The following is a 21,738-nucleotide window of genomic DNA, read 5'->3' as shown; positions in this document are numbered from 1 at the left end:
CCAGCGTGCACCGCGTCGCCCGGGGGCGGACGGCATCCAGGCCCCGCCCCCAAGCTCCCAGCATGCACAGCGTCGTCCGGGGGCTTGCGGGACCCCACCTCCCGCGCTCCCTCCGGGCTCCGACGTGCAGAGCGCCGCCCGAGGACAATGAGACTCGCGGGCGACGTTCCCTCCTCTGACCCGACGTGCACTGCGCCGCCCGGGGGCCGACGGGACCCAAACCCGCCCTCTCCTACAAATCCCGAAGTACACTGCGCCGCCTGGGGGCCGATGGGATGCAGGCCCTGCCCTCCAAGGGCGGGGGACGCACCTCCCTCTAGGCCGCGTCCTCGGCGACGGCGTTCCGGAGAAAGCGACGGACCGCCAGGACCCTCCCCGCGCCCGAACGCGTCCTGGTCCCCGCCCCGGGGGCGGACCTGCCGCCTGGAAAGGGATGCGGTCAAGGCGCGACCCTGTTCGCTCCTTGGCTCCCGACGCCGGAGAGCCGGGCCCAGGACGCACGTCTGCCGTGCCGCGTCCAGGTGAGCGCTGCTCGCAGTTCGGGCGCGGGGCCTCGAGGCTCCCTCCTGGGGGTTTTCCCCTTCCCGGGTGTCCCTCCCCCGCTCCTTCGCCCCCAGTCTGCGTGCTCGGGGTCTCCCCTCCTCGGGGCGCCCTTTCCTTCCCTTCCCTTCCGAGTCCCGCTCTCCACGTCTGCTCCTGCGTGGTCTCCTCCCTGGCCGTGGACACCCTAGGATTGTCGTCCTGGGGGGCTGTGATCGGGGCGGTCTTCTGCAACGCCATGACTTAGGTTTATTGGTAAAACTGTGGAAGCTGCCAAAGTCTACGGGGAAGCACCTAAGGTCAGTTCCTAGGTTCCCCAAGCAGAGGCTTCATTCTTGCCTCAGCTTTAAGATTCCTACTCGTGTAGTTACTCGCGTAAATGGGAGTCACACGGAAGACCGAACAGGTTCTACCAGCTTGGCCCTGGAGGCCCTCTCATTCGGCCCCGCAGGTCCAGCAAGTCCGGAGAAAGGGCGGGGAGACCCCCTGCTGGCTGGATTTCGGAGGCAGGCTCCAGTCCCGGCCGAAGAAGCTGGGAGGGGCCCGCGCGCATCAGCTGACTCCTCCCAAGCCGCGGACTCTTCGCGACCATTCCTCCTTGACCCTGTGCCTGCTTTCCAGGCTCTAGGGAAAGGACAGGTGCCTTCTTATAGGCTCTGCCCTAAGTCCTGTTCGGATCTTACCTGATAGCACCCGAGTAGATGGAAACGGAAAGGAACATGGTTAGCTCTGATGCTCACTTTTTGTGAGATGATACAGTTATCTAGGGGCAAGGTAACTCAGCCTTCTCATATTTAAACATTTTTCTGATCATCTTCGGATCAGAGTGTCTTACTGGTTCTAGGTCTTTTCTTATATATCAACTTTTTAAAAAGTAGTATAGTAATGATTGGATTACTTAATGGAATACATGGTTTTTGTGGTTTAGTTATAACATTAAGTACTTTGAAGCTTCTTATGTCCATGAGAATTTTCCTTCGTTCTCTTTCCTTCCCTATTAACTCATTCTCTACTTATTTTACAAATTAGATGTGAATCTGGAAGTTGTATTTGTAAGATTATAAGTGCTTTATCTTTTAAGAATTATACTTTTGTCATTCGATGTGTTCATATTTAAAATTCTCCACGAGTTAGATTGAGGCAGGTTATTTCTGTTGGGGAGTTTGCTTTCTAAGACCTTTCCACGCGTGCTGCTTTTGTTTCCTGTTTATTTACTGTGCTGTGCTGAATCTGGAAGTGTTGCTGGTATCACAAAGAAATTCTAATGTTAAACCATTTCCTACAAACGATCTTTGTTTTCCTTTTTCAGAAGAAGCTAAGTGACCGGTATTGGACTTGTTAACTTTATTCCTGCCACACCCACACTGCTTGCTCTGAGATCTCCTGCACACGGTGCCAGGCACCGCATTTGGTACCAGGTCAGTAGCCCCACACTTAGGGCCTCGGTTCAGCTGAGTGGATGCGGCTGGGGTTCCTCCGAAGAGTTGTGTTAGACCCTGGCTGGGTTGGCCTCTGCCCAACAGACACTGGGTGCTGTATTAGTGCGGTGAATGAACTAGATTCTTTCAGCACTGTGATCAGGAAAATTGGAGAAAGTGGGTTTGGAAGGTCCAGAGGAAGAGAGATGATGGAGCATCCTGTGGTGACACGTAAGCAGAAGGGTGGGAGACAGAACCTTGAGGTTTTCCAGTTTTAGCCCATTATAGAAAATTAAATAAAATAGAGGAGCTGCTGCTCCCTCTGTTTCCCCTCTCCCTCTGCCTCCCCAGCCCCATTCCCTGAGGGGACTTCAGCAACCCCAGGACTCTAGAGCTCTGTCTTATAGGACGTGTCTGAGGAAAAAGACCCTTTATATACCCTGCAGTCCTGATAGAGCTCAGAGTTAGAGGCATGTGGGAGAAATCTTTAACTTGGGTAACTTTGCTTGAAAAAGACTGGTTTTAGACTGCATTATTGTGCTTTGCTTTTGAGCTTTCTAGCCAATAAGTGACGTGACATTTGTGAATTACTAAAGATTTTCAAGGGAATAAGAGTAATGTGATTTTCATACAACAGTGAATTAAACGTATTGGGAATTTTTTTTTTTTTTTAGATTCATTAATTTGAGAGAGAGAGTGTGCGTGGTCGGGGGGGAGGGACAGAAAGAGAGGGAGAGAATCTCAAGCAGACTCCCCACTGAGTGTGGGGCTTGACACTGGGCACAACCCCACCATCCATGAGATTATGATCTGAGCTGAAACCAAGAGTTGGAAGCTTTTGGTTTTGGCTGAATTGAAACTATGAATGTTTTTTGATTTTTTGAGTGGGCTAAATGGTGAACCCATTTGCCTTTTTATCCTAAATAACTTAGGATGTTTATTAAATATTTTTGTTCTTGATCAAGTAATCTCATCGATTTTAAGGTAAGTTTTGGGGATCGTGTTCTGCATTTATCAAGCAAGCAAAAACCATCAGAAATTTGGCAAAGCTGTGGAGACATATTTTAATTAATGTTGAAATACGTGTGAATAGAAACCTTTGGGGGTGGGTTGTGTTCAAAGTACTGATTTTGCTATGGCTCTAGATGAAAAATAACCTTGTGTTTTACTGTAGCAGAGACATCTTGAAAACCTTTGCTTCTGGTTTAGGGCATTTCCTAGTTTAAAATATAAAAAATGTCATGGGCATGTTTTCCTTGTTCTGCAATGTAAACAGTGATCATTACACATAATAAGGGTTTAGTGGGAAACAGTAAGCCTTTATATTGAATTTTTTAAATTTTATTTTGAGATAATTATAAACTTCTATACAGTTATAAGAACTAATACAGAGAAATCCCATAGATCCTTCGCCCAGATTTCCCCAATGATAGCTCCTGACAAAACATATGGTATAAACAGAAGAGTGCGTTGATCCGCTGCACCCACTGCTCAGACGGCCTGTTCCACGTGCACTCGTGTGTGTGCTCACATCGGTGCGACTCTGTCATGTGTGGACTCCTGGGGCCACCCACGCTGCCAAGATGCAGACCATTTCCATCCACAGGGTCCCTCTTCCCCTTCCCTGACCCCTGACAGCCCCTATCTGCTCTCCCCTCCACAGTTTGTGACTCCACGATGCTGTGTAAAAGGAGTGGTAGGGCCTCCGTGATAGGCTGTCCTCACGCACCCTTGAGATCCACTAAGATTGGATCAGTGAATCAAGGTATAGAAATTCTGGGGGCACCTGGGTGGCACAGTCGGTGAAGCGTCCACCTTCGGCTCAGGTCCTGATCCCAGGTCTTGGTATTGAGCCCAGCTTTGGACTCCATGCTCAGCAGGAAGCCTGCTTCTCCCTCTGCCTCTTCCCCGTGCTCAGGCACACACGTACGCTCCGTTTCTCCCTCTCAAATAAATAAATACAATCTTAAAAAAAAAAACATATAGAAATTCTAGGAATTCATTATAAAAACACAGGAAATCCAAAGTGCTTTTTTTTTTTTTTTAATAATTGAAGGTAATAATAACAAAACACTGGAGCCAAAATGTTTATTACTTAAGAAAAAGCACGCTACGATTTAGTAGTCCATGGGGTTTGGTAGCCAAGTTTGAAGGTAAGATGAAATTGAATTTATGAAGAAGGAGTGATTCATATTTTCAGAGTCTATAAAATTACAGTTTCATGTTCATGGTATAAGATTGTTTTGGTTGGAGATATGATATGACCACAACTAAAATTCTCAATGATTTCTTACAAAAATTAATAGTCTCTCATGTGTTGTAGGATAGAGTTATAACTAATTAATTTCAGGAACTTGTTTGGGGAAGGAACCAGAGATTAATAGAGGCGTGTTGTTCATAGTCTGTGTGGGAGGTTATTTGTCTGAAGTTTGAAATCCATAGAAGAGTCACTTTTTGAGATCTTTTAGGGAAAATGGGAAACATTGACAAAGCTTCAGAAATTTCTATCTTGGTTCTGAAAAATATTAAAAAAGCATGTGCTTCTGAAGTAGTGATTGAATTCTTTCTGTCTCCTGAAACAATAGAAGCTTAACAATAAAATGAGTCATTAAAATGGCAGATTAACTATGTTGCTAGGCATTACTGTGGTTAGGTAATCATTTATTTATTTTTAAGGTGGTAACATTTAAAGTTATATTCAAACTGGAACATAAAGTTGGGTGAGTTAGACAGCATGTTCTCATGGATCCTACTTTTTTGGGGTAAAAAGGGAGCTATTGTAGGTACGTGAATTCTCTATGTGACATCAGGAGCCAAAGGATTAAAAAATGTATTGAAATTGAGCAGTTTCCTGACTTTTTAACCAGAATATTGAGCCAGAATATAATATTTTCTTGGTGACTTTTGATTGGCAGGTGTCCCTCCTGTCCTCCAGCAGTGGTATTGTTGGTTCAACCCTCACCAGACCCCCGGACGGCTAGTCTTTGCAGAGTTCTTGTGCTGATTTTTCAGAAGCTCTGTTTTGTCTCCACTTTCTCTTGGCTGTCATTTCTTGGTCTGGTCAGAATTTTATCTCTAGAAATGTCACAGTCTTATTTTTGCTGCATCTGATCTGTTTTGCCTGGGAAACCAGATTAAACTTGTGAGAATCGGGATTACTAGTGGAACTGAGGTACAGATACGTGTTTGAGTAAACAGATCCCCAGGGAGGGGAAATAACTGGTACATTTGACGTGATAATCCGTGGGATGCTGCTATTAATGATTCGTTTATATTAATATTTTGTTTTCTTTAAACTGCAAGTTTTGTGTAAATGGGTTTCTTTTGTTTGTTTTATTTTCTTTTTTGATATAGCTACCTGTGCCCAGTGACCTAGTTGCCACGTTTAGTGGTTACCTTTTAGGGCGCAGCTGGCTTGGCCTGTCTTGTGTTTGTTACTTCTTCCTTCTTTGTTCTCCGTTTTCCTGCCTCTGAGGTGGTTCCTTCTTGGTGGTCTTGCTGACCCAGCTTGTACCTGCTCCCTGATCACTGTCTCCTCTGGAGGACACGGCTCTCCCTCCTAGTGTAAGCAGGACAGAACAGCGCAGGACCCACTGCTGCCCACACCACAGCCTTCCGTGAGACCTCCAGCCCGTCGTGGTCAGGGTCCTGTCTGTGCTTCACCTGCTAGGGTAAATTCACACACAGTGCCTGGGCACTTCCGAAAGAGAAGGAGCCTAAATTTGGATGATAGAGAATGTGTGAACATCTAATAAAGCCCTGTTGATCCAGGTGTGGTTGTGTTTTATAAGTTTCTTTTTCTGTGTTTGACATCTGTGACTCTGGAAATTTAACAAAATACCTAATGATTTTGGAAAGGAAACAATATGGTAGAGTTAGCTAATAATAGCTCAAAGGATTTCATTCAGATATGATGTGGAGCATGTTTCCTCCAGGTGATTTCACTGATCTGAGGTAGTGGAAGTTGATGGTATTTTCTGGCCTTTAATACGTGGACCCTCTTAAGTCAAATTGATTTTTGTCTTTTGCACACAGTAGATTTTTTTAAATTTTTTGTTATGTTATGTTAGTTACCATACAGTACATCATTAGTTTTTGATGTAGTGTTCCATGATTCATTGTTTGCGTATAACACCCAGTGCTCCATGCAATACGTGCCCTCCTTATTACCAATCACCGGCCTATCCCATCCCCCAGCCCCTCCCCTCTGAAGCCCTCAGTTTCTTTCCCAGAGTCCATAGTCCCTCGTGGTTCATTCCCCCTTCTGTTTACCCCCCCTTCATTCTTCCCTTCCTTCTCCTACTGATCTTCCTATTTCTTATGTTCCATAAATGAGTGAAACGATATGATAATTGTCTTTCTCTGCTTGACTTATTTCCCTTGGCATAATCTCCTCCAGTTCCCTCCATGTTGCTGCAAATGTTGGGTAATCGTTCTTTCTGATGGCTAATATTCCATTGTATATATGGACCACATCTTCTTTATCCAGTCATCTGTTGAAGGGCATCTCGGCTCCTTCCACAATTTAGTTATTGTGGACAATGCTGCTATGAACATGGGGGTGCATATGGCCTTTCTCTTCACTATGTCTGTATCTTTGGTATAAATACCCAGTAATGCAATTGCTGGGTCATAGGGTAGCTCTATTTTTAACTTTTTGAGGGACCTCCACACTGTTTTCCAAAGTGGCTGTACCAACTTGGATTCCCACCAACAGTGTAAGAGGAATCCCGTTTCTCCACATCCTCTCCATTTGTTTTTTCCTGCCTTGTCTATTTTTGCCATTGTAATTGGCGTAAGGTGGTATCTCAATGTGGTTTTGATTTGAATTCCCCTGATGGCTAATGATTTTGAACATTTTTTCGTGTGTCTGTTAGCCATTTGTATGTCTTCATTGGAAAAGTGTTTATATCTTCTGCCCATTTTTCGATTTGATTATTTGTTTCTCGTTTACTGAGTTTGAGAAGTTCTTTATAGATCTTGGATACAAGCCTTTTATCTGTAGGTTCATTTCCAAATATCTTCTCCCATTCCGTGGGCTGCCTCTTAGTTTTGATGACTGTTTCTTTGCCGTGCAGAAACTTTTTATCTCGATGAAGTCCCACAAGTTCATTTTATCTTTTGTTCCTTTTGCCTGTGGAGATGTGTCATGAAAGAGGTTGCTGTGGCCGATGTCAAAGAGGTTGCTGCCTATGTTCTCCTCTATGATTTTGATGGATTCCTGTCTCACATTGAGGTCTTTCATCCATTTTGAGTTTATCTTTGTGTATGGTGTGAGAGAGTGGTCAAGTTTCATTCTTTTGTATATAGCTATCCAATTTTCCCAGCCCCATTTATTGAAGAGATGCACACAGTAGATTTAATAGGTGTATGAGGCTAAGTTTCTTTAAAAACAAACAAACAAACAAAAAAACAACCTTTAAATTCGACATAACCTTTAATCTCAATTCTTTACCAGGCCCTGTACTTTAATATGCAGTATTTGACTTAAATCCAGGTATAATAGTTCAGATATTAATGTTTATCTAGGAAAAATAACATCTTCAAAAAAGTAATAGTTTTCTGAATGTAATTATTTAATACTTTTAACTCTGATCTGAATAGTAATGAATCATTGTTCAACTATATGTGATGGTAGATCTCTTTTTCAGGTGAAAATGTATATCTAAAATGCAAGCCCACCTTAGCAGAAGCCTTCGGACAGCGTTGCCCTGTCCTCTTAAACTGGATCATGAAGGTATTGGAAAAGAATTACTTCTGGATGTTGCTTCCACTGCTTCGTTTGATGGCCGAGGCTGCAGAACATGAAGAGGTGGCAAAACATGCCATCAAGTTACACCGAGGCCGAGGAGCAGCCATCACTCAGAGGAAACAGTGGGTCCTCGATAGTTGCAGAAAGCTCTCTGGGCTTCTTCGCCAAAAGACTGTGGTTCTGAACAAACTGAAAAGTGCAATCAGAGCAGTAGAAAAAGACGTTAGCCTGTCAGATGAAGAGAAACTGTTTCAGGTGCACACATTTGAAATTTTCCAAAAAGAGCTGAATGAAAGTGAAAACTCAGTGTTCCAGGCGATCCATGGCCTCCAGAGAGCCCTACAGGGAGACTACAGAGATGTCGTGAACATGAAGGAGAGCAGCAGGCAGCGCCTGGAGGCCCTGAGAGAGGCTGCGATAAAGGTCAGTCCGCCCAGCTCTGAGCCAGATAGCAGGGCCAGTAGGAGTCCGGGGACAGCGGGGCGGGCGCGGGTTCTCCAGTAGCTGTGGTCTGTCAGGCGCCTGGTCACAGCAAAACACGTACCGGAAACGTCCCTACCTTGTGCATGATATCTTAGCATAGCTCCATTTCGTGACGTTTAGGACTTGTTCTAATGCTTTTCTCTGTTGTGGAAATCTGCAGGTAATTAAAATAGTGACTCAAGTTACCCCAGTAAACTGACGTGGAAATAAATATATTTGTAACCCCAATCAACATTTTGAGTTTCTGACAATTCTTTTTAGTGTGAAGGTTGGCTGTCTTTAATGTCTATCTACTGAAAATAAAAATACAAAGATTAATTTTAAACAAATACATACATTTGAAATAAGGATTTTAATGAAGCGTATTTTTAAAATGGTGAGATGAAACTATTATTGTATCAGATGTGATATTTCTGTGATTTTTTTTTAAGCCATCATTTATGCCATTCATTATGTGCCAGGCACTTTAAATACAGATCTACCTTGACCAACAATGGGGTTTTGTCCCCGTCAGCCCGTCATAAGTTGAACATACAGCAAGTCAGAAATACACTAAACACACCTAAGCTGCACAGCACCGCTGCTTAGCCTGGCCCACCTTCAGTGTGCTTAGAGCACTGACGCTGGGCAGTATTCTCTGACACGGAGCCTGTTTCATAACAAAGCGCTGAATAGCTCCCGTAATGTATTGAGTTCTGTACTGAAAGTGAAAACAGAATGCTTGTCACTGTGTCCATTGTTTACCGTGTGATCGCTGGCTGATTGGGAGCTGTGGCCCCGTGCCACTGCCCAGCATCGTGAGAGGGTCCCGCTGCCTATGGCTAGCCCAGGAAAAGATCACATCAAAATCCCAAGTGTGTTTTCTACTGAATGTGTATCACTTTCACACGGTCGTGAAGTCAAAGTTTTAAGTCCAACCATTGTAAGTCAGAGACTGTTGGTATGTGAAATATTTCATCTTCATAGAAAGGTGATGGTATTATCACAAGTTAAAAAAGTAGAGAGGGTACAGACTTAGTAAACTTTCTTTACCAAAGTACGGTATATTGGGTAGAAACATGGTAGTGGGGTAGATGGCTGAGTCAGGGTTTTCGGCCACCTTGATTCGGTAGCTTGTCTGTTCAGTATGTGTGATGGTATGTTGGAAACAGACCCTGATGCCGTCCTCTGAACAGATACTACTGCCTTACCAAATCCTTTGGACAGTTAAGACATTAAAACTCCTTGGTTTTAAAGATAGGCACATAGTGGTAGTGATTTGAGGTGGGTTTACTATAAAATAGAGAACTAACACGAGTTTGAGTGATGTTGACGCAAGTGCACATGCTCTCTACACATGGTTGTGCCTCACATCTGAGACAGTCCAGATGTTGGTAGCTGCTCTCTACACATGGGTGTGCCTCACATCTGAGACAGTCCAGATGTTGGTAGCTGCTCTCTGCACATGGGTTGTGCCTCACATCTGAGACAGTCCAGATGTTGGTAGCTGCTCTCTGCACATGGGTGTGCCTCACATCTGAGACAGTCCAGATGTTGGTAGCTGCTCTCTACACATGGTTGTGCCTCACATCTGAGACAGTCCAGATGTTGGTAGCTGCTCTCTGCACATGGGTTGTGCCTCACATCTGAGACAGTCCAGATGTTGGTAGCTGCTCTCTACACATGGTTGTGCCTCACATCTGAGACAGTCCAGATGTTGGTAGCTGCTCTCTACACATGGTTGTGCCTCACATCTGAGACAGTCCAGATGTTGGTAGCTGCTCTCTACACATGGGTGTGCCTCACATCTGAGACAGTCCAGATGTTGGTAGCTGCTCTCTACACATGGGTTGTGCCTCACATCTGAGACAGTCCAGATGTTGGTAGCTGCTCTCTGCACATGGGTGTGCCTCACATCTGAGACAGTCCAGATGTTGGTAGCTGCTCTCTACACATGGTTGTGCCTCACATCTGAGACAGTCCAGATGTTGGTAGCTGCTCTCTGCACATGGGTGTGCCTCACATCTGAGACAGTCCAGATGTTGGTAGCTGCTCTCTACACATGGGTGTGCCTCACATCTGAGACAGTCCAGATGTTGGTAGCTGCTCTCTGCACATGGGTTGTGCCTCACATCTGAGACAGTCCAGATGTTGGTAGCTGCTCTCTACACATGGGTGTGCCTCACATCTGAGACAGTCCAGATGTTGGTAGCTGCTCTCTACACATGGGTTGTGCCTCACATCTGAGACAGTCCAGATGTTGGTAGCTGCTCTCTACACATGGTTGTGCCTCACATCTGAGACAGTCCAGATGTTGGTAGCTGCTCTCTACACATGGGTGTGCCTCACATCTGAGACAGTCCAGATGTTGGTAGCTGCTCTCTACACATGGGTTGTGCCTCACATCTGAGACAGTCCAGATGTTGGTAGCTGCTCTCTGCACATGGGTGTGCCTCACATCTGAGACAGTCCAGATGTTGGTAGCTGCTCTCTACACATGGTTGTGCCTCACATCTGAGACAGTCCAGATGTTGGTAGCTGCTCTCTGCACATGGGTGTGCCTCACATCTGAGACAGTCCAGATGTTGGTAGCTGCTCTCTACACATGGGTGTGCCTCACATCTGAGACAGTCCAGATGTTGGTAGCAGTGTGTGTCTTAGAGTCATTGGATGGTGTTGAGTTGAGGTCTCTCAAACAGCCATGCTTGTCCTTGGGACTGTCCTGTTGCTTCCCTGTTCCAGCTATGCCCCACCCGTTTAAAGTAGGAATATGTATCTTAATAGTAGGGATGTTGATTTGATTGATAGCTTGAGCTTAAATATGATTGTATAAAATACCTGTATCGTTGGCACCATCCGTCAGTTTCCCAAGTAATGCTGTCATTTTCTTCTGGAACAATTTCTCCTTTGTAACTTGGAATTTGTGTGTATCCTGCTTAGAAATTTTTAGCTCAGGGCGCCTGGGTGGCTCAGTCGTTAAGCGTCTGCCTTCGGCCCAGGGCGTGATCCCGGAGTCCTGGGATCGAGTCCCACATCGGGCCCCTCTGCTGGGAGCCTGCTTCTTCCTCTCCCACTTCCCCTGCCTGTGTTCCCTCTCTCGCTGGCTGTCTCTCTCTCTGTCAAATAAATAAATAAAATCTTTTAAAAAAAATTCTTTTTAGCTCAATGATCAAGTATCACAGGTGTTTTTAGAGTACAGTGGGACATCCATACATGTAGGCATGATGTCTGGAATATTATCTGTTCAGTGAGTGGTTTTATTCAGAATTTAGTTACAGTAGTATATCACGTTTGTTGGTGTGTACATACAAATAGCTTTCCGTGAACATTTTGCTAAGCTCCATTATGTTTGAGTGATCTAGGATACTTAACTTTCTCTCGTTGACCGGAGCCAGATTTACATGATTATGAACATATTTGGCAGCGAGAGCACATTGGTTGGTGTGGCTGGGCCAGGCAGCTGAGGGCTAGGAAGTCCTAACCTGGTCTGTTTCTTAATAAGCCCCACATTTCATTTCTCACCAATGAACAGGAAGAGACAGAATATGTGGAACTTCTGGCAGCAGAAAAACATCAAGTTGAAGCTCTCAAAAATATGCAACATCAAAACAAGAGTTTATCCATACTTGATGAAATTCTTGAAGATGTGAGAAAGGCCGCCGATCGTCTAGAGGAAGAAATAGAAGAGCACGCTTTTGATGACAATAAATCAGTAAGTAGTATTCCAGGACAATTTCCTCTTTGCTCGGGCTGCTTGCAGAGATGAAGACAAAACCAAAACACCTGTGTGTCTCAGAAAGTGATTTGGTTTGGTTACGCAGAAGTACACTAGATATCCTTTACTTCGCCTCATGTTTTTGTCAGTGCCACACCAGTGGCTCATCTCTGTCCCACTTTTGCCTTCAGGGGGACTGGGACTCTGGTCTCAAGAAAGCTCGCCCTGGGACGGTCGGGTTTCAGTGCTGATCTGCCCAGGGGGCCATAAAGTCCTTCTAGGAGTCGTGTCCGAGGGAGGCTTTCAGACCTCTCACTTGCCGTGACATATTCAGGATTCTCTGGGGAAAGTTATATTAACGCCAGAAATTGACTGTGAGTCCTAAGAAGGACTCAGAAAAGCACGCAGTAGTAAAAGCAAGTGGGAACACAGTCCGGGGTGGGTGAGCACCAAGTAGGGCTGCTAACGTCGCCAGCTGCAGCAGGGAGGAGAACGTGTGAGGAACATGTCCTTTATGCGCTGATCATCGGGCTTCCCTACCACACACTCCTCCAATTCACTGCTGCCCCCAGCACCGTGGGTCAGTACGGACCCTGTGGACAAGGGCTCAGCCCAACACTTCCCTCCATTTCAGATGCCCATCACGGGTTGCAGGTTTTCACCTTGGAGGGTCCCACAATCCCCTCCTCCGGCTCTCAGAACACAGGAAGACAGTTTATTTGCTAGGTTACCTGGACATGTGAAATATACAGCTCAGAAACAGCCAGGTGGAAGGGGTGGAAGAGTGTGGATGCAGCAACCCTACACTCTGGGTCTGCTTCCTTCCCTCCCAGCTGAACACCTTCACGTGTGGAGCAACCTGGAAGTGCTCCAAACCCCATACTTGAAGGGTTTAATGGAAGCCGCCTTGTGTAGGCTTGTGATGAACTCAGACTTGTCTCCTCCCGGAGGTCATGTGGTCGCTTCCTTAGTTGGCCAGCCCCATCTGTGGTTATCCAGCAGGTTTCTAAAAGTCTCCTCACTGCTGTGAACTCGGGTGAGGTTGCAAAGGGCTGGTAAGGTGCTCCTGTGGGCCCTTACGTGTAGGAAATTGCACACGTGTGGGAGCTTTGAGCCAGGACGGGGGATGAAGACCGATATGTATTTCTTGTTACAGGTTATACCCTGAGTCACGCAGAGCAGCTGTTTGGGAGAAATAGAAACCGTAAACACTTGACCCTCACATCACTTTTTTGCTTGAAATAATTTTCTTAATTTGTTAATGAGTATCTATCGATCTTTCATCGCATATGACAGAATACTAGAAACATTCCTGTCACTTCTATAGAATTTATGCTCTAAAAATGGAACTTGAGAACATTTCCTTGTTTTTAATTACACAATGTTGGTTATTCTTACAGGTGAAAGGAGTCAATTTTGAGGCAGTTCTCAGAGTAGAAGAAGAAGAGGCCAATTCTAAGCAAAACCTCACAAAGAGGGAAGTGGAGGATGATTTGGGTCTCAGCATGCTGATTGACTCCCAGAACAACCGGTACGTCTTGACCAAGCCCAGGGATGCCACGGTTCCACGCGCAGATCACCACTTCCTCAAGGTAGTCCGTCTCTTTGCTCCGCTCTCAAAATCTCCGCCCCTTCTGTCCCATTTCCTGGTGACGTAAGACTGAGCTCTTTTCTGAGCATCGTAAATAGGGTGCACGACCTTCCTCCTAACAGAGTATCCACTGGAATTCCCTGTTTTCTACGACTTGAAACATTTTCTCTTAATCTTTAATTTTTTCCCCAAGACAATAAGGCATTTTAATATTTAAAATGAAAATTAATTTTCCTTTTGAGAATCTGGAAGTCTTTTTGAAGGCAGGAGCTACTGTGATGGGCTCGAGCTCTGTTAGCGGAAATGAGCATCTGGTGAGGCAGAGAGGCTTTGGCTAAGGGGTCGTGTGTGGCTTTGTGTAGGCATGGGTGCGGGATGAGACCCGGCTTCTCCACAGGTGACTGGCGTTCCAGATTGAGTTAGAGGCACATCTGTGCCCTCTGAGGAAGCCAGTCTAGTAAAAGAGGATATGGGATTGTGTAAAGATTTGCAGTTGAAAGTGTTATGGGTGGAGATCACTACTTGGGTTTGGACCAGAGTGGGTAACAGGTGTGGAATGACTGGGGCAGCCTGCTCAGGGAAGGCTGGCGGGGTCCAGACACACGGTCAGGTCTCCAGCATAGTCTTGGATGCTGAAATTTGTGCTAGTCTTAAAGAGGATGACAGCACAGGCGGAGAGGAAGGTGCATGATGCCCAGGGAGTGCTGGGAGTGGCTGACTCCTATGCCGAGAAAGTCAAACCGGGAAGGTCAGCCCAGGTATCGCCTGCGGTGTTGTGGCCAGAGTGGAAACTGGGAGGGGCCGGGTCTGCAGAACATCTGCTTTCTCTACTAACCAGCCCTGTCTCCTTGTCTTGCCAACTGTTATCTTAAGTTTGTGTTTCTTTTTTGTTTATTCTCCTCCAGGACATTGTTACCATAGGAATGTTGTCTTTACCTTGTGGCTGGCTGTGCACAATAATAGGGTTGCCTACGATGTTTGGTTATATTGTTTGTGGTGTACTTCTGGGGCCTTCGGGACTAAATAGTATTAAGGTAAGGGCGGGATTTAACTGTTTTAGCACCCGTTTAACAGAATACTAAACACTCACAAAGACTAAAGAGTTTTGAAGTTTTGAACTTGAATTAATAAAGATAGTAGTTTCTTTTCTTTTTTTTTTTTTTTTAAGATTTTATTTATTTATTCGACAGAGACAGCCAGTGAGAGAGGGAACACAAGCAGGGGGAGTGGGAGAGGAAGAAGCAGGCTCATAGCGGAGGAGCCTGATGTGGGGCTCGATCCCAGAACGCTGGGATCACGCCCTGAGCTGAAGGCAGACGCTTAACCGCTGTGCCACCCAGGCGCCCCAAGATAGTAGTTTCTTATAAACCATATCAAAGAAGATGCTCTATAAAGTTTCATAAGAAATTTCTAAACCATAAGGAAATAATTTTGTTCATGAGTGAATGGATGACTTGACTAGAGAAAAAATCCATTCATGTCTTTAAATTTTATTAGTTTTAGGAATTCTATTTTCAGTAATGGGATGAACTTTGTTATTCAGATACTGAAAGCAACTCAAAATGCTGGATTAAATGTATAATTTAAAAAATTATAACATATTATAAAGCTGGTAAAGTAGTGAGGAATTATCAAGCCTAAATGTGGGGTATGGTGACAACGCCAGGACACGGTGAGTGCTGAGGCTGCTGTTGCTAGAGGCTGTTTGCTAAACAGATTGATGAGTTTTGTCCTGTATCGATGGCACTTTGTGGCGGTAAGGAAGGGTCCCCAAGCTTTTGTGGGCTCCAGAGTGTGTCATCTAAATACACACAATGCAGACAAAATGAGAACAGAGTGCCAAGAGTGAGTGTTCCGAGTCCCACACAGGAGTAATACGGGGTGGGGAGAAACAAGCAGCGGAGTCCTCAGAACGTCCCTGGCCCTTCCTAGCTGGGTAGAACAGGGCAGGCAGACAGGCAGAGGGGTGGGCACTCCACCTGTAGACTCACCCCTGCCGCTAACTGACGCACCTCGCCGGGCAGAAGGACTGCTACACTTTCTCCAGACTGGACAACAGAAGAAGGTGTGAAAAAAATCCTCATCCCTAAGTAATCTTAACAGCGGGTCTGATTGGCAGGGGGATGGAAGGCGGTGCCCGGGCTCAAAGCCCAGGACCTTCGTGGCAGGTGAGCCAGTGAGTGGTGTGGCAGGTGCTCTTGTGGGCTGGGCTCAACTTGGCAGGGTGGCCTCTGGGAAGAATGGCTTTTGGGTTTGTTCTTTTTTTAAAGATTTATTTATTAGAGAGAAAGGGAGAGAAGGCACCCATGGAGCAGGGGTAGGGGCAGAGGGAGAGAAGCTGACTCCCCACTGAGCGCAGAGCCCCGTCTCTGAGATCATGACCTGAGCCAAAACCAAGAGTTGGACACTCAACCGACTGAGCCACCCACATGCCCCTGGGAAGAATGGTTTTAATTCAGTTTTCTTAGTAGGTAATCTCCACGTGATTGAGAACAAAATTGTGTGGGTAAAAAAAAAATTTTTAAGTTGTAGATGAAAAATCTCTTCCTGCCTTTGTCCCATCCCTCCCTTTCCAGAGTATTTACAAACGATAGAAAATACAAATGTATTTTCCTTTTTTATTTATTTATTTTTTTTTTTAAAAGATTTTATTTATTTATTTGACAGAGAGAGACAGTCAGCGAGAGAGGGAACACAGGCAGGGGGAGTGGGAGAGGAAGAAGCAGGCTCCCAGCGGAGGAGCCTGATGTGGGGCTCGATCCCAGAACCCTGGGATCACGCCCTGAGCCGAAGGCAGACGCTTGACGACTGCGCCACCCAGGCGCCCCCCTTTTTTATTTTTTCTTCACAGCAGAGATTGCTTATAAGAATTAAAGCTGAATAATAATAAAGGCTGAATAAAGTAATAAATATAAGTGGAAGTTACAAATATTACAATTCCTAACAAGTCTGCTGTACCTTGGAAAATAATGTAATTACAGTAGACCAAGTTGAAAATCCTAGGGTGTACCAGCCAGAAGTGGGAGGTGATTTAGGGAGGAAGTGTGGTGGTGCCAATGTTTATCTTTGATAGGCTTGTGTTCATTAAGTGGAGAAGAACAGGTTTAAGTAAGTTACTGTAAAGTCATAGGTTGCAGCTTCGTTTTAAAAAGGGAGTAGAAGTAAAAGCAGTAAGGAAAAGCCAGGAGAAAAGGAGTAAGAGCAGAAATCTGCTACCACACTGAGTAGGAGTGGAGTTCCCTGTTCAAGGACACAGGTTGCAGATGGCGTCAGGAAGAATGGACAGTAAGCAAGATTCAGTGAAAATAAGATGAGTAAGAAAGGTTGAAGAGAGAGGAGGGAGATGGCAGCGAGAAAGAGGATGGGGCCCGTCCTGTTGGTGGCTGGCGGGCCGTGTGTATGTCCCTGCGCAGCAGGTCAGGGCGGCCGTGGACACGTGGAGTCCTGTGCTTCACTTTCACATGTTGGGTTCATGGCTGCACTGGAAAGCACGAGTGTAAATAGTGGAGGTGGTACCAAATAGAACAGTGTGGAAAGCATGCTCTACTATCACATAATGGCCTAGAAAGTCAATGGTGAACGAAGAACCAGAACAAACACAGCACTCGAGAACACGGTATCTCAGAACCGGTGGGGTGTGGCCCGCTGTGGCGCCAGGAGCAAGTGGGTACACATGGCTGTGCACAGACCCACGTGAGTGTGGGCACTCGGGGTTCAGACGCCCCACTCCGGTTCAGTGCCGGCCATCCTCCAGGGAAAGCGAAGGCAGGCAGAGATGGAGAGAGCTGTGGCAGCTGCTAACCTGAAAACAGGTGAATTCATGAGCCAGTCCTTAGGAAAAAAGATACAAAGAGTCCTTCAGCTAATCAAGAAAAATGAAAAAAACCGTACAATCAGGAAGTTCAAGTTATCTCAGATACAGAGCACATTGAAAGAGTTAGTTTAAAAAAAAAATACTTTGCTTTTTTGGGGTGGTCCCACTGAGTATGTTAGCATACGATTGTTCTATGAAGTATACATCATATGTGAAATACATTAAATTATGTGGTTTTACAATTGTGTTTGCAGTCTGTTGTGCAGGTGGAGACCTTGGGAGAGGTCGGTGTGTTCTTTACTCTGTTCCTTGTTGGCCTGGAGTTCTCCCCAGAAAGGCTGAGAAAGGTAAGGGCCTCACCAGGCAGTGTTGTTGCCCCCAATTTAGTATCGTATGGTTTCAGTTTATTTACTTTCAGTGTGTTTACATGATCGGGCTATCAAATTAAACATTTTAGAATAGGTTTTAGTTTGATGTTATTTTTAGAGCATAAATTCTGAAAGATAAAAAATGCTAGAAAAGGTAAATATTCAATGCATAAATAAAATTAGCTTTCATGTGGCTGATTTTGAGGGAAGTATGGCTTTTTATCAAGAAGCAGAGCAGGGGAGGAAGAGGCCACATCCTTCAGAGCACCGAAAGGTGAATAGTGTGTCAACGCACAGACGAGGCTGGCCAAGCCCTAGGGCCTTGAGTGTTCGCCTGAGAGCCTCTGTGCTGACCCCCTCCTGCTCCTTCTCTGGGCCCCTCCTGTTCTTGCCAGAGGACCTGGGTGCGGGAGTTGGTTTTTGTCTGAGAGGGTGTGGGCCGAGCAGAAAACAAGTGCTTTCCAGTAGGGTAGGATGAGTTTCAGGATAATTTCTTTTGTCGGTATATACCATTCCTGTTTGTATAAATATCAGATAGTCTTTTATTATCGTGTCTCTTCAACACAATTGAAAACCCTGGAGATTTAGAATCAAACCTGATTTCTTCCACATTTTCCATCATGTCTAACAGCACTAAGAAAACACCGAGGTGCCTCATCAGTGTTTGATTATTAAGCGGTGCCGGCTTCCATGGGACCACGTGTTTTCATCCAGGGAGAGGGGGGAGGTAGTGCTGTCCACCGTGGAGACGTGCTGTGAGCATTAGGTCGTATGTGCATGGACATGCATTACACAGAGAGAGGCGTGTGTTTAGTCCCTGTGACAGCAACGAGCACTCAGGAAGCCAACAAGAGTGGTTGCTGTTTTTGTTGTGTTCAGATCACGACGTTGGGTATTGTGCTGATGGTGTGTTTACGACAGAGCTCCTTCCTGAAAGATTGAGGCCCCTGACAGGGCAGTGTGTGTGTGTGCTCTGCGTATTGTCACTAAATGTGTGTAACAAATGTGTCCTCTTGAAGGTGTGGAAGATAGCCTTACAAGGACCATGTTACATGACGCTGTTGATGATCGCATTTGGCTTGTTATGGGGACACCTCTTACAGATCAGACCCACTCAGAGCGTCTTTATTTCTACCTGCTTGTCCTTATCGAGCACACCCTTAGTGTCCAGATTCCTCGTGGGCAGTGCCCGGGGTGAAAAAGAAGGTAGGTGGTGATGTGTTGTAAGTATGTGTTGAAGTATTAGCTGTGTCATTGACTTGAATTCACTCCAAAGGCCTTTTAGAAAAATTACAACTCTGCCCCCGTCCCTGGGGCTCTCCTCACAGTCACAGTCCCAATTCAGCTTTTCCAAATCTCCACTGGACTAAAAGTGGCATTTACATGCTTGTTGATTTAGGATAGTTTGAGGACCGCGTTCAAAAGAAACAAATCCACATTGGAAAATGAGAATTGGTGATTTAGGAGATGAATGTGCCGCCCCCGAGCTGGAGCCGCCCCGTGGCAGTGCTGCCCTCACGTGAGACCAGACGTGTCTGTGACCTGCAGCCTGAAACGGAACGACTGGTGGACACTGTCCACGGCGCTAATTGCAGCTGGGCTGGGAACACACAGACTTCTGTAACCTATGGCAACTGAAGGGGCTTTTGCCTTTTTGGTGCCAGCTTCAGCTCTGTGCACAAGATGCTGGCCTCCGATCGTCACTGGACGTGCTGAAGCCAGACTGTATCCGAAGCTTGGGGGTGAACACTCCAGGGTCTCACTGCCACTGTTTACGTCATGGGAACTCGTGATGGTGATGTTCACTGTTTTGTTTTTATTTTGTAAAAGTAAAAAACAGGGTTAAAATGTTGTAGTAACTTCACACTGATATTTGCCCTGCACCAACACAGCAATGAGAGGGAAATAGGAGAAGAGAAAACCAGAGTCGTGTGGCTGGCTTCTCTTGTAAAACCCGTCTTGCTGTACATGGAACCAGTCATGGGCTGCAGGCTCCTGGCGTCACTGGCAGCCACACGCAGCACGCCACCGCCTGATACCGGGGGTTTTACAACGGAGGCTAGAAACGTTGGGAACAGTCTGGTGTCTTCCGCTGATTCGTGGGCTGTGGACCGTGGATGCGGCTTCCTGGCTTGGAACTGGACTAGCTAGTGGTCCGTCTGTGGGGGTCCCAGTGTCCCCGTAGCCTGGCGATTAGGACCACCCCTCACAAGACCCAGGTGACAGAGGCGGTGAAGGGGGCAGTTGCAGTGAAGTAGGAGAATGAAGACAACTCTGTAAGGACCCACACACTGGGTGTCAGTGTGCGTGAGGACGCCGGCTAGGAGAGACCCGTGACAGACCTGATGTCAGGATGTGAATTCTCCTTGTTTGTGGAGAAGTCTCATAACCCCTGTCAGATGAGCTTGCATGAGGCCCTCAAACATAAGTGAAGGAATCGCGCCTATTCAGTTTGAGTAGGCACAGAGATAGGACACGGTATAGACAGAAGACGTAGGAGAGAATGCCAAGAGACAGGAGAATAGCTAAGAGGCTCAGTATGTATACAGTAGAAGTCCTGGAAGAATAGAGTGGAAGAAACAGCTGTTAACGTTCAGACTTGGAGAAAGATGTGAGCCTTTGACTTGAACGTACCACTCCAGAACCGAGGAGGAAAACAGGAAAATAAATGTACTCAAGGCACGTCCCAGGACAACAGCAGAGCTGCAAGGACAAAGGGGAGGGCTTGACACCTGTCCAAGAACACAGGTGATCCACACACCTCCACCACTCCGGGTGGTGGACGCCTGTGGACTCATGTCTTTGGCATGCACACCCATCAGAGCTGTCACCGAAGAGCAGGTAGAAGGGAAGGTGTCATCAGACACATGCAGGCTGGAGAGCATGGCTGTCCATCCAGCCGCGCACCAAGCACCGGAACGTAAGAAAGCAAAGGAGAACAGACAGATGTTTCCAGGTTGGCAAATTTCATTAACCTCATACACAAAGTGCCCCACGTAGTCTGTGTATGGACTGTTAGGAGGAAGGCTTTTTCATTTTATAGAAGGCATACCCGGAGCTCTGAACTGTAAGAAGGTAGGAGTGTTCACGGGGTTGCAGGTTTGGGAGGTAGGCGTGCATACTGACAAACCTGGGCTTTGTAGAAATTTATAATTAAACTCACAGGCTAACATGTGGCACCTGCAGGACCATTAGAAAATGTAATCTGGAGGAAGAAAGCTTTGATTTATAATGGCCACAAAAAATAACTTAGGAATAAATCTCTGAAAAAATGTGTGTGACCTCTGAGGACAAGAGTACAAAATGTTATTGAAGAGAGACCTCGTGTTCATGATGGAAAGACTCGATACATAAAGATGTTGTTTCTCCCAAATTTATAAACTCCCAGCTATCCCAGTAAAAAATCTGGCAGGCTTTTTCATGAAACTTGGCAAACTGAGCCTACCGTTCATTTAAGAGCAAAGACCAAGAATTTTATATTATATTTATATAATTATATTTATATAATTATATTATATTCATTTGAAGTGAGGTGCTTCTGCACCACATGGCAAGCCCTGAGGTCCTGTCCCTGTGCTTGGAGAGCATGGCACGTCCAGGCCAGATGGGGCAGGAGGGGAGTGGGCAGCCAGACGTGCACATGCGTGGGAGCGTGTGGGCCACTGGGTGGGTGGGAATTCGTTGTCCGTACAGACGGATAAAACCAGAGCCTCCCTTGAGCCACACACAGAAGCCAGCTCGATGTGGGTTAGACACCTCGGTGTGAAGGGCAGAACTTCAGAGCCTGCCAGAGAGAGATGGGAGACTCCCTGTGACCTGAGGGTAGAGAGGATTGCTGGAATCGAGATGCAGAGAGGATTGCTGGAATCGAGATGCAGAATCCAAAAGAAAAAATGTTGTCAAACCTGAACACATTGAACTTTGTAAAACTTAAAAAGACCTTTTTTTAGAAGCTGCAAACTAAGAGGAGACATTTGCTGTGTATATAAGATGTGCAAGGAAGGAATACTTAGAACGCATCAAGAACTTCAACAACAATCAAAACAAAAGGAAGCCCAACTGGAAAATAGGCCGAACA

At 46.0% G+C, this 21,738-nt stretch overlaps 1 protein-coding gene across 12 annotated transcripts in view; it reads left to right on the top strand.

The window, feature by feature from the left end:
- Nucleotides 1-62: 62 nt before the first annotated feature.
- TMCO3 (transmembrane and coiled-coil domains 3) overlaps nucleotides 63-21,738 on the top strand; it is a 45,205-nt gene continuing 23,529 nt past the window's right edge. For 2 of the 12 annotated variants that reach the window (XM_057306932.1, XM_057306927.1), the window contains exons 1-8: nucleotides 264-521; nucleotides 1,850-1,958; nucleotides 7,610-8,133; nucleotides 11,705-11,884; nucleotides 13,288-13,479; nucleotides 14,384-14,512; nucleotides 17,547-17,639; nucleotides 18,680-18,866. In XM_057306932.1, coding sequence (XP_057162915.1) covers nucleotides 7,690-8,133; nucleotides 11,705-11,884; nucleotides 13,288-13,479; nucleotides 14,384-14,512; nucleotides 17,547-17,639; nucleotides 18,680-18,866 — 1,225 coding nt within the window. In that variant the 5' untranslated portion in view covers nucleotides 264-521; nucleotides 1,850-1,958; nucleotides 7,610-7,689. Of the gene's footprint in view, nucleotides 522-1,849; nucleotides 1,959-7,609; nucleotides 8,134-11,704; nucleotides 11,885-13,287; nucleotides 13,483-14,383; nucleotides 14,513-17,546; nucleotides 17,640-18,679; nucleotides 18,867-21,738 lie in introns of all 12 variants that reach the window. The other 10 variants (XM_057306947.1, XM_057306937.1, XM_026488709.4 and 7 more) reach the window with 8 other exon arrangements.

Source organism: Ursus arctos, unplaced genomic scaffold, assembly GCF_023065955.2.
Source record: "Ursus arctos isolate Adak ecotype North America unplaced genomic scaffold, UrsArc2.0 scaffold_10, whole genome shotgun sequence".
In the NCBI taxonomy this organism is placed as follows: Eukaryota; Metazoa; Chordata; class Mammalia; order Carnivora; family Ursidae; genus Ursus; species Ursus arctos.
This window is presented reverse-complemented; position numbering and strand designations above follow the sequence as displayed.